This window comes from Sorex araneus, chromosome 5, assembly GCF_027595985.1.
Source record: "Sorex araneus isolate mSorAra2 chromosome 5, mSorAra2.pri, whole genome shotgun sequence".
NCBI classification, from domain to species: Eukaryota; Metazoa; Chordata; class Mammalia; order Eulipotyphla; family Soricidae; genus Sorex; species Sorex araneus.
Genome location: NC_073306.1, coordinates 46145026 through 46157931, shown reverse-complemented (window position 1 = coordinate 46157931; position 12906 = coordinate 46145026). Strand labels below are relative to the sequence as shown.

The 12906-nt window shown below is 49.3% G+C and overlaps 1 protein-coding gene and 1 pseudogene across 3 annotated transcripts in view; both read right to left on the bottom strand.

Annotated features, from left to right (window-relative positions):
- The window catches only part of MECR (mitochondrial trans-2-enoyl-CoA reductase), a 36850-nt gene extending 25714 nt beyond the window's left edge, over window positions 1-11136 (bottom strand). For 2 of the 3 annotated variants that reach the window (XM_004603722.2, XM_055140849.1), the window contains exon 1: window positions 10912-11136. In XM_004603722.2, coding sequence (XP_004603779.2) covers window positions 10912-11135 — 224 coding nt within the window. In that variant the 5' untranslated portion in view covers window position 11136. Of the gene's footprint in view, window positions 1-2808; window positions 3029-10911 lie in introns of all 3 variants that reach the window. The other variant, XM_055140850.1, reaches the window with a different exon arrangement.
- On the bottom strand, window positions 9062-9162 carry LOC129405304 (U6 spliceosomal RNA; annotated as a pseudogene).
- Window positions 11137-12906: the final 1770 nt, after the last annotated feature.

Below are 12906 nucleotides of genomic sequence, written 5' to 3'. Positions count from 1 at the left end.
TTTGTTCGGGGACCACACCTGGCAATGCTTGAGGCTTTTTTTTTTTCTTATCACATCCAGAGGTGCTCAGACATTACTATTCCTGGCTTTGCACTCAGGAATTATTCCTGGTGGTACTTGGGGGACCATATGGAATGCTGGGGGATCAAACCTAGGTCAGCTATGTGCAAGGGAAGTGCCCTACCCACCGTGCTATTGCTTAGGTCCCAATGCTTGGAACTTAATGCTGGTTTTGCACTCAGGTATCACTCCTGATGGGCTCTGAGGACTGTATGAGGTGCCAGGTCAGCCACGTGCAAGGCAAGTGCCCAACCTGCTGTGTTAACACCCCAGGCCCAGTTTACTGCTTTTCAGCTTAAGAAGTCTTTTCAGAGAGTTTTCAATTGATTACCAGGCAGAAGTTCCTTTTCCAAAAGTCTTGGGCCACACACACTCCAGGGGTCGGAACCATGTATTGGCCACACCTGCTGGCAATTGGGGTGGGAGGCACTCTCATTAGACGGTTTCTGCAGCAAAATGCATGCCTATTCACACTAAGTGGGATGAATCACACCATTTAAAAACTTCATGTGAGATCAGGCTCTGTCTCCATGGGAATTATGAAAGAAAAATCTGTGAAGCGTTCGGAGCTTTCTGGATTTTGGAGCTGTAGAGGTGATATGGGTGAAGAGCTGGGGCTTTCAGCTCTGAGTTCACTGTCTTCTTAACACCTGGTTTTAGAGTCAGAATGTGAGTGTGTGTGTGTGTGTGTGTGTGTGTGTGTGTGTGTGTGTGAGAGAGAGAGAGAGAGAGAGAGAGAGAGAGAGAGAGAGAGTGAGAGAGTGTGAGTGTGTGAGAGTGTGTTTGTGTGTGGTGCTTCCTTAATGGACTGTGAGCTCAAAGAGGGCAGAGATCTTTCAGTTTCATTTTGTTTTGGGGGCCTTAACTGGTGGTGCTCAGGGGTTACTCTGAGCTCTACGCTTGCTTGGGGATCACTCTCAGCAGTGTGTGGGGGAACCTTGCATTGCTGGGGACTGAACCCTGAGTTGTAAATCATGTGCTCAGACCCTTGAGCTATATCTATGGATTCTGAACTTTTAGTCTTCTTTAATTAAAAAAAAATTTTTTTTTTGATCCACAGCATACTGTGCTCAGGAATCACTCCTGGTGGGGCTCAGGGGAGTATGTGGATTGTCGGGGATCAGTCTCAAGTCAGTGCAAGGCATGTGCCCTATCCATTGTACTATTATTCTAGTACCTGAACTCTTAGTCCTAACTCAGTGGCTAGGAACAAAACAGTGTTTCATAATGCTTCCTAGAGAATTATCTAATTTCCTCTCTAGGAGAAAATGTGGCATGAAAGTTCCAGTCAGTTAGGGACTCAGGGGAGAGGCTGAAACTAATCTCAGCTATTGATGCTTGCACTTGTTCTTGGTTCTGGACCGTTTAGGAAAATACTACAGAAAGATGGACACAATAATGGAGATTATCCTCCAGAGAGTTCAGCTTAAGCGAAAACTCTCCTCACAGGAAAATGCAGATCGAATTAGCAAGGTGAGTATACTTGAGTTGACATGACTGGGGTATGAGCGATAGTACAGTAAGGCGCTTGCCTTGCATTGGCCAACCTTAATCTGAATTCCCAGTACCACATATGGTTCCCTGAGCCCTGCCAGGAGTCATCCTTGAGCACTGGGCCAGGAACAGCCCTTAAGTGCTACTAGGTGTGGTCCAAATCCCCACCCTGCCCTCCATCCTGCATATCTTCATGACCACGGCTGAGATGTTCCTAGATGAAGCACAGCAAGGATTAGAGAGAAACAGGCAGTCTTGGGTTTGACTTGGTCTCTGCCAGCCAGACTTCAGGATACTCCGCTATGAAATGGTAAGAACACTAGAACCCAGGGCATGGACTAGATGAGCTCATAAACACGATGCATTTGCTGGCATATCTGATATGCCAAGCATACAAAGGCCTCTGGAAGCTAGCTGGCTGGACGGTTAAACGGCAGCTGGTGTATTTACCTTTCTAAACCCGAGGTGCTGAATGAAAGATTTTATATGCTATTGTTTAATTCCAGGCATCTCTCCATAGTGATCACCCCAGTGCACAGATGGAAATGGAAGTTTAGAGAACTTCAGCAACTTGCTCAAGCTAAAACTGGCAGCCAACAGTGGGAAGAAAGGTAAACAGGGCTCTGAAAGCTCAGCCTGAACTATGCTGTGCACGTGGGACTGACAAGTGGGGTAAGATTAGGGTCCAACACGTTTAGGACAAGCTGCCTACAAGAGAGCCCCTTTTTAAGCATCAGCCTGCTCACTTAGGTACAAAAACTCTGAGAAGTCATCCAGTAAGACAGCCTATAGCCTTCATACTGCTGAGTTTCCAGAACGTTGCAGATGGGACCTCATCTTCCAGGCAGCCTCTTCCCAGAAGCAGTGGCACTGCACAGGGAGGCTTCTCCTCCTTCTCTGTCTGCTGGGGAGCCCAGCACTGGGCAGGGGGTGGGGGTGGGGATTCATACAAGGCAGAGAGAGGGAAAGAGACTGGTCAGGGCTGGGAGTTGAAGCTGCAGACAGCGGTGGGCACAGGCCTGACACTGGCTGGCTGCTGGGGCAGGTGGCTTGGCCCATCTGCATCTCACCAGGGAGACTGGCCCAGCCCTCCCCGTGGAATGCCACCAATACCAGACACTCTGCAGACAGCTCTATGGCATCATCAAGGAAACTGTTCTGTTGAGCCAGGAAGGGAAACTGAGTCTGAATTGCGGGCACTGGACCTGTGGTGTCACGACGGTCACTTCACCCTGGATTTCCTTTCAAACTCACCCAAGGCACAGTGCCCGCGGGGTAAGAGAGGCAACGAGGCGCCCACGCTGTCTGGCTGGGTCTCGGGTCACCTCCCCAACTGCTCATGTCCTTCCTGTGAGCGTCGTGGCGCCGAGCAAGTCGGAGGGATGCCACTGTCCTCCTGCGACAGATCCCAGGCGGGATAAGGTCACAATGGGTCCTTTGAGGCCGAGGCCGTACACCTGGGATGCCATATGAACTACAGGGGAGACAAAAGCAGGCAGAAGAAAGGGCCTTTTGAGAGTGGGGGAATGAGGCCAGCACTTGGGGGACGGGCTCAGTTCTATTTGCTGTGTAAGGCAGGCACGGGCCAGCTCTGCCCACCTCTCTTCCCTGCCTCCCACATTTAATTAGCCACAGTTTACACTTATCTCCTTCTTCCACTCCATCACCTCACCCCAATCAATACCCCTTGGAGCAGGAAGGACCTACTAGGAGATTCACAGGGGACTCTTCACGGGCCGTTATCAAGCCCAAGGGAGTCTGAGCCTCTTGCAGACACAGGGCCAGAGGGGGCCTGTTTGATGGGCCCTCCCTGGGGGAGGTCTATCTGCAATCTCCAGGGTCACAAAGAAGCTGTCTTCTATTTCTGACTGCAATGCCTTGTGTGCTGGGTACATTGTTCAGGGATTTAATAATTAACAGGTAGAGTACAACTGGGAAGCGGTAGTGTAATGAGGGTTTTCAGTGTTCCTGCAAGGAACGCTGGCGACCTCAAGTCAAGAATCCTGGGCTAACAGCTCGGAATTATGCGTAGCCTTCCCATCAGTCTCCCTGGGCCTCTGCTGGCTGCTCCTCTCCACAGAATCTTGCTCTCCCATCTTTTAAAATTTTTTTGCTTTGGAGTGTAACCAAGCTGAACTTTGAACTGAAGGGAGAGATCTGGGACTTTCTATCCAGGGTTGGCAAAGAAACCCTTTCTCAGGCTGGAGCGATAGTCCAGTGGCTAAGGCATGTGCCCTGCACATAGTTCAATCCCTGGCACCACATATGTCTCCCAAGCTCACCAGGAGTGATCCCTGAGTGCAGAGTGAGGAGTGAGCCCTGAGCACTGCTGGGTGTGGCCCTAAAACAAGAAATTCATTCTTCTGGATCCTTTCTTCTTTTCCAAATAAGACTACCAGAAAGCTTGTAAGCCAACAGCCCATACTGCTGACATCAGGAATCTTGCCTGAAAGCTGGAGTCTCTGCTGTATGGTTTGCTCAAGCCTAACACCCTGTTACTCCGGAGGGTAAGACTGGGCCACTGTGGGGGCAGACTGCCTCCCGTAGCTGCTCTGGTCTCTGACAGGTACGAACAGGACCAGGTGGCCTCTGCCTGCTGCTGATCCCGCACTGAACCAGGGGGAAGGGGGCTCCTGGTGTGATCTTGAGCCCAGGACACAGATTTCCAGCCGTGCCCTTGCTCCCTGGACACTGCTGGTGGAGGGCCGGCCATCCCTGCTCCTAATGCACACACTCGCTGCCGCGGGGCGGGACAACTGCGGGCTCAAAGGGGCTCGATGTCTTCTAACACATTTCACGCTGTGCCACTATGCTGCCGTCTCCTGGTCTGGCTATCAGGAGTATTGTTTGGGGGAGAATGGGGCAAAGAGGGGTGTATTTTTGATGGATACAGAACTGGGAGCTGTGAGAGTTTATCACTGGAGCAGGAGATGAAGACGGGGAGACAGCATGTGAATCTCCCCCAGATTCACCACTGTGGACTCTGACAACCCCATTCATCCGAGCACAGCGAAAGCATCGAGGCAGGAGTGAGCAAGACTGACTACTTTGCCCCCGTGACAAAGCGGTCAAGACTAGAACCCAGGTCAGTGCTCCTTTGGCTGGTCCCCAGTGACAAGTCCGGACACAACAGATAAACACTTCGTCATCTTTGCTTTGTCTTCTACAGTGACGGGGCTAGAGTGGACCCTCCCATGATTCCTGGAGAGCATCTGCGGGAACTAGGCTCTGGGGGCGCAGGCAGCAGGCCCCTGGGTGCTGCAGCTCTGGGAGAGAACCCAACTACTGTGCCTCAAGGGTCACCTCAGAGGCAAGAATGAAGACGTGAGGGCGGCAGGTTTGGCTCTATTGTCACAGCCAGTGTGGGGTAGAGAGGGAGGACAAGGGCAAGGAAGGCAGTAGGATGAGGACATGGGTTCAAGTCTAAACCCTCTAAATCTGCAGCCCTCTCTGCCCCCCCACCCCCCACCCCCAGGCTTGGATGATATGTGCGGGCACATGCAGGCACTTAGTCATATCACACACACACACACACACACACACACACACACACACACAATGTCCTCTTCCCTCTGGGTTTTGCACACCTGGATTTTTTCCTACACTTTCTTTCCTCCTGCACGGCCATTTGGTCTTTGGGGACTTGACTAACACCATCAGTCTTCACAGAAAGCTCTCTCCCACCTCCCAGAGGGGCTCCGGTACTCCCAGCACTCTGAAAAGACCCTATCACAGCACCTACTCAGCGCCAGAAAGCCAGTCCTGGAGATGAAAGAGCACTGAGCTGCACCCTCAGTGCCAGCACGCAGAGGCAGGGCTACCTCACTGAGCTGTCCTCCCCACCTTACTTTGGGATTAGGGACAAGGTGCCAGGAGACAAGCAAATGACACCCTGTCTTCTCAAGCCAGAAAGCTGATCCCCGTGTCCCCCTTTTCCCACCCCTATCCCTGCGAAGTACTAGAGTTTTGGCTTAAAAACAAATCAGCTGCATAGTTTTGGTTTCCAACGCTGACATCGGCTGTCAAAAGAAATCCCCTGAAAGGCAACAGCATCCTATAGTGAGAACTCACTACACAGCCCAGGTCCCCCCCTGCCTGCTTCCCCAAATGCCATCTGGCTAAGACAAATTTGGTTTGTGTCCATGCAAAGGGTTTGCAACTCCATTACTTTTTTGTGTTTGTAGTAGGCAGGTAAGAAAGGCGTAATGACCAACAGGTGTGTGCATGTATGGTGCTGGAGATCAAACTCTGTGTGTGTGTGTGTGTGTGTGTGTGTGTTGCTGGAAATCAAACCCATGTAAAGCAAATGCTCTGCAGCTGGGCCACTTCCCCAGCCCTACACTTGCTGTTTCTTCTCTTACCTTCAGGGTGTGCTGCCCATCCCACAAAGTGGATACCTGGGGTAACGTGAATGACCATTTTCACTTCTGAATTATCTTAGCTCTAATTTTATGCTCCCTCTCCTTCTTTAGACAAGAAAGGGGGGAGCTAATTGTCATTGCTTACTTCAGGTCTACACTAAACCCAGGGTTTTTTGTAAAAGAAGATCCAGGCCAGAGAGATAGTCCAGCCAGTAAGGGTGCTTGTCTTCCATGAGGTTGACCCAAGTTTGATTCCTGGCACCATATATGGCACCCCGAACCCACAAGGAGTGATCGCTGAGCAAAGCTGGGAGTAAGTCCTGAGCACTGCCAGACGTGGCCCCAAAATAAATACACAAAACAGCAACAACAAAATAAAAAGATTCTTCTTCTTACATGTTCTTGGGCAAATACCTTCCCAGCTTCTGGAGCCTCCATTTCCCTTTCTGTAAAATGGGGATAGTGATGCCCCAAACAGGCAATTATGGTTTTTTAATTCCATGACACAAGTGGAGGAATTGGCCCAATGACTTATATGCTAGGTGTACAATTAAATATGAGCTGCTTTTTACCACGAAACCAGGAAAACGGCACTGTTCTGAAAGGGGATGTGCAGGGGCAAAAGGTAGGACAGAGTTTCTGTGAAACACTTGTCAGAAAATTCTGAACTTTAAACAAGGGGCAACGGCCCAGACTGCTGGATTTTCTACTTCCATAGCTCTCCAGGTCTGTAATTTTCTCCTTGTATGGTCTTTCTTACTTGGACCAGTTGTTTAACCCTTTAAATGTAAAAAAGGACTAAATGCTTATTTAGGGGAGTCCATTGCAGGGCAAGTCAAACAAGCTCTAAGAGACCAGGGAAGAAGGCTTAAGGAGAGGACAGAACAGCCAATATGTGTGGGGACAAATGGGAAGAAACTGACCTCCAAGGATGTCCTGGTGGTCTCAATGTCTTTTGTTTTGGGGCTATACCCAACAGTGCTCAGAGAATCATTCCTGGTGGGGCTCAGGGGACCATATTTGGTTCCTGGTGAGCTGTGTGCAAGACATGTGCCGTACTATTGCTCCAGCCCCTGAAGGTCTTGTTTTGTTTTTGTTTTCTGTTGCTGTTTTGGGGTCACACCTGGCAATGTTCAGGGGTTACTCCTGGCTCTGCACTCAGGATTCATTCCTGACAGTGTTCGAGGATCATATGGGATGGTGGGGATCGAACAGGGTCGGTCAACATGCTGTCCTATCTCTCTGGCCCTGTGGTGGTCATGTGTTTGAATCCCCCGACACCTCCCCCAATCCTTCCTGCTTCCAGAGTTCTGGCCCCCAGTGCCACCCCCACAACCACAGCACATTGGGGAACTCGTGTTCAGGATCTGGGTAGGCAGTACCACTCCCCTACCTGGTGCAAGCTGACCTATATATCCAGTCACCGAGATGTTTAGTGGACATCCAATTCTTTCTGTGACAGCGTGGTTACCCCAAACCTCCTCAAGCATGACTACAAAGAAAAGAATGCCAGCTTCTGGCTTCTGTCCATACAACTAGTAAGTTCAGTCACCTGAATCTGGGTCAGAAAAAAAAGCTGCTCTATGAGGCAAAGAAAGAATTACTGCCTGCGGGACAGGCCAGACTGACCCTGACCTGGGCAGCAAAGGCCCTTGTAGAGTTTAAGAAAACAGGTTCAAGGCCATCAAGACTTACCATGTCTTTAAGAGCGAGGTGTGAGAATAAGCAGTAAAGTACTGCAGGTGACAGATGTGAAGGCAAGGTCAAATACTACACTCCACGAAAAGCTCTTATTTCAAACTTCTGAAAAGCTCCTACGGTTCTATGCAAGGAGAAAAGAGAAGCTATCTTTTCTCCTAAGTGGTGTCTACACTTAAGGGTCTATTCCAGCTTTCATTCCAATCAGGGGGCAGGGCCGTTGGCTGTAGGCCCTTCCAGATCTTTCCTCATGTCCCTGAAGACCACACAGGCCTTCCCTGCCACCAGAGAATGCAACAAAAAGGTGCACGGCTTTTGTGTTTCCTTTTGGGGACACACTTGACAGTTCTCAGGGGCCACTCCTGACTGCGCCTAGGAGACCAGGTGGTGTCAGGGATTGAACCTTGCATCCCAACATGCAAATTATGCACTCTGGCTGCTGAGCTATCTTTCCAGGCCCACTTGCGGAAATAGATGCACATCTAACACTTCAAAGCACCTATTTTGTGACGGCTTCTGCACCAGCCATATAAAGTGGTTTGTCTGTGAGAAAGGCACTATACTATTGCCTGGGGTGCAGTCCTGAAAGAGCAGGAGTTATCCCAGCTCACTGCAACATCTCCTAAGGGAGATGTCTTCCTGACAGTGATTTATTACTTATAACCACATGCAATTTGGGGTTATTGACGAATGTGTCTTCTCAATATTTTTCTCAATTGCTCTAACAGTGACTGTGCTGAGGGTGAGCTCATGACCTCAAGGTCTAGTTGTTAAATCATCTATCCTCCCACCCCCCACCCCTTATTTAAAGTAAAAAAATATATATTTAAGATAATATATAAAAATATATTTTAATATAATTTTAAAATATATATTATATATAAATACATATAAATATATATGTATATATTATTTATAAGAGAGTCTCTTGCCCGCACGCCTGGCTGTCTTTCCCGGGGCCCCTCGGAGGGGATGGGCTCCAGCTTCCCTCACCACCCCAAGCAGAGCTCCCGGTGGCCGAAGAACACCGGAACCTAGCTACAGCCATGCTCAAGGCCCCTCTCCACATGTTTGGACAGGCCTCACACATGAAGGTACCGGCAGAGGAACCCAGGTGTGTGTAATACCACCAACGGCCAACATCCAGAGACTTAAAAGCAAGCTCTCAGAAGCACGAGGCCGGCCCCACGATATCTTGTAGCCTACTTCTTCTGGGAGTTTCCTGCCCACATGGGACAGCCTTGCAAGCTTCCCACGGTGTATTCATATGCTAAATCCAGTAACAAGCTAGATCACATTCCCCTGACCCTGAAAGAGCCTCCAGTGCGACATCATTGGGAGGGCCGAATCGAGAGAGACTTCTAAGATCTCAGGGAAAGGACAAATGGAGAGGTTACTGAGCCCGCTGGAGAAATCTACGATTAACGGGATTTCGTGATTCATGATATATATATTAGCAATGCTTCAAAAATGTTATCATTCTTGTGCAGGAGCCATGCTAATCTCTGCATCATTATGACTTTAGTGTATGTGCTGCCAAAGTGTGCACATAGTCTAACAATGAAAAGTAACCCCTATTTGCCTATCTTTTGCAAAACAATCAAACCATTTGCTAGAAATCACATCATTGTAAACAAGGGACTACAGGCAAGTATATTGATGATTCCTGGCAGACAGCATGACCTAAGGCATTATGAGCTATGACCATATTATCTCCATAAAGATGAAGCAGAGGCTTAAAGAACTTCGGTCACTTGCCAGAGATACAGTAGGGCAGGGAAGGGCAAGGTCTTTCAATTTTAAGACCAGACTTCCACTACAGTGACTCCACTAAAGTTTCTGAACGCTGTCCTCAAGTGCAGATTTTTAACAGTTAACAAGTCACATACTATTTTTAGCCGCATGCAAAAATGATGAATTAAGATTCAACAGAATTGTGGACATAATCATAAAAGCAACAGAGCTGGGAAGGGTTGAGTGACATATTCAAAATCAGACACCTACTAAGAGCTGAACCTAGATTTGCCCTTATGTCTGTGCGGTTCCACAAAGGTCTTTTTGACTAATCAAAGCTACATATTCGATGCAATTGAGAGGAAATCACTTTCAAAAGGAAGAGAGGAAACAAATCAGCCCCTCTTCCAATAACTTATTAGCGACATCATTTGGACACATCCGTAAATAGAATCTGGACCTCAATAAATAGAAACAATGACCTCTGACCTACTTTACTGAGAAGTGAAAAATCCAAAGCAGGAAAAAGTATTCAGAAAATCCGCTTTAAGAAATAACAGCGCTGCTGGGGCTGTAGTGATAGCACAGCGGGGAGGGCGTTTGCCTTGCACACTGCAGACCCGGGTTTGAATCCCAGCACCCCATATGGTCCCCTGAGCACCGCCTGGGGAAATTCCTGAGTGCTTGAGCAAGGAATGACCCCTGTGTATCGTCGGGTGTGTCCCAAAAAGAGAAAAAAGAAAAAAGAGTAGCAGAAAAACTACCTGTTCCCCTAGCCAAACTCAAAAGTGAACTTGCCGGGCTGGAGCGATAGCACAGGGGGTAGGGCGTTTGCCTTGCAGGCGTCCGACCCGGGTTCGATTCCCAGCATTCCATATGGTCCCCTGAGCACCGCCAGGAGTGATTTCCTGAGTGCAGAACCAGGAGTAACCCCTGTGCATCGCCAGGTGTGACCCAAAAAGAAAAAAAAAGTGAACCTGCAAAATTGTAAATAAATAAATGATTATTGTTTAAAAAAAAAAAAGAAATAACAGTGCTGGGCTGCAGAGATAGGTCGACAGGCAGGAGTGCGTGTTCTGCATGCAGAAGGCTTGGGGATTTCCCTCCCCTCTCACTTCCCCGCCCAAATAAATAATAGCGCCTAAGAGCTCAGGCTCAGTGGGTCCTGGGTTCAAACCTCACTCTGTCACTTACTAGCTGCACTGCATCAGTCTGGGCAAATCATTTTGCTTGACTTCGTGCTTCAGTCATTTGCAAATACGGGGCTGAAACAAGCACCTACCTCAAAAAGTGATTGTGACGATTAAATGAGCATCCATTTAAACAAGGGACTGCCAGACACGCTATCAGTAAATGTCAGCTACTACTGCCTGTATAATTGTGCCTCGGGTCTTCAAAGCAATGACTGGATTTTCAATCTAACCGGGACTGACAGTTTCGGTTCTGTTACGTCTGCCTTATCCCCCTGGCTCTGTCGCCCCCTCCCCGTGCCCCCTGTCCATAGCCCTTCTTAGAACCTCCAGGAACCCCAGTCCCTTCGCCCCGTTTCGGCGCCGGCTCTTACTCGACGACCTTGGCTGGGTCCCCGTGGTGCTCATAGACCAGCGCCCGGACCCGGGAGGGCTCGGCAGATGTGGCGTAGTTGGCCAAGCGGGGCCGGCGTGGGGAGCACAGCGTGGGGAGCAGTCCCTGCCGCAGCTGGGCAGGGACTCGTGCCCCCCACAGCGCGCCGCAGACCCACATGTTCCCGGCAGGAAGCTCCGAAAGCGACGCTCCACGTGACGTCATCTCCGCGCGCCGCCACCCGGCCACGCCCCTCGTCGTCCCCTTCCCTTCCGCGGCTGCCCGCGCGATGACGCCGGCGGGGGGGCTGCGGGGAGCTGGGGGTGCGCGGTGGTGGTGGCGGGGGGAGAGGCCGGGGGTGGGGATGGGGAGGGCCGCTGAGATTCGGATCCTGCCCAAGTTGATCGCCTGACAAGAAGCGTCTGAGACTGACCTCCGCTATGTCTCCCTCCGCTAGTTTGGGTTTCTCCTCTCTATTGAGTGCTCGCTGTGCAGGGCCCCTCGGGACATCACCTTCACCTCATTCCATCCCCGTTACCCTGCCCCGCAGAGAGGATACACTTATTATTATTATTATTATTATTATTATATTATTATTTTACACTGCCCACTAAGCTGCCGTGAAGACAAGTGTCCTAGACTGGGAGTTAGAAGATTTGGGTTCAAGCCCAAGTCCTGCCACTTTCTAGCTTGGCCCATACAGATGCTGGAGTCTGTTTTCTTGGTTTATACGGGAGATAATAAGTTTCCCGCGGGGTTGGATGGCACAATGCCATCACAGACAGGCAAGCACACTACGGAATGGAAGAAGGGGAGGAGGAGCCTTCTCAAGATGCTCACAGTGGATGGAGATGACTGAGAGGAACGGTGGAAGTGTTTGGCAGAAAGATGTATCCCAGGAAATATGACAGGGAATGTTGTCAAGGCCTGTCATGACCTGTCAAGTGGCAGGAAGAAATGCCTATCATAGAATCCCACTTGGACATCACAACAAGACAGTGCTGGTGGAATCTGGAAGAGAGGTGTTTTTGGATAGGACCATCTTTTGGAGTGAATTCTACCACTCAGAATCTTTAATGTGTATGAAAACTCCTTAAGGTTCCATATCAGAATCAGACTTTTGGGGAAGGGTTCAGGAACCCACATTCGTTACAAGCATTATAAGCTCTTTTTTTTCTTTTTCTTTTTGAGTCACACCTGGCAATGCACAGGGGTTAGTCCTGGCTCATGCACTCAGGAATTATCCCTGGCGGTGCTCAGGGGACCATATGGGATGCTGGGAATCGAACCCGGGTCGGCTGCGTGCAAGGCAAACACCCTACCCGCTGTGCTATTGCTCCAGCCCCAAGCATTATAAACTCTTAAGAACAGTCTGATGCAGATGGCCCAGGGAACAGAGTTAGAGAAACACTGAATTAGGACTTTTAAAAAACAAGGAAGAATTCCTTTCTTTGAATTTTATTGGCCCAAATAATAGCAGGTTTTTTTTTTTTTGCCTTCCCGGAGGAGAAGAAAAGAAAAAGGGGTTGTGAAGAGGAGTGATGATGCTGTTGAGTTTTGGCAAACCTGGCTTCAAATCCTGGTTCTGCCATTATTCCCTCCCACTGGTTTTAGATGTCACCTGGGCAGAGCTGTGGCCTGATTCTCTTCTTTTTTTTTTTTTGCTTTTTGGGTCACACCCAGCAATGCACAGGGGTTACTCCTGGCTCTGCACTCAGGAATTACCCCTGGCAGTGCTCAGGGGACCATATGGGATTCTGGGAATTGAACCCGGGTCGGCCGCATGCAAGGCAAACACCCTACCCGCTGTTCTATCGCTCCAGCCCCTGATTCTCTTCTTAAAGGAAGGAAGTAATAATACTTTTATGAAGATTGTTGTGAGGATCACGTGAGATATTGTTAACGAAACAATTTAGCACATGATTCACACAGCATATAATGAATGTTACTAGGATATTGTTCAGATTAAATGAGAAATGAAGATTAAATGAAAATT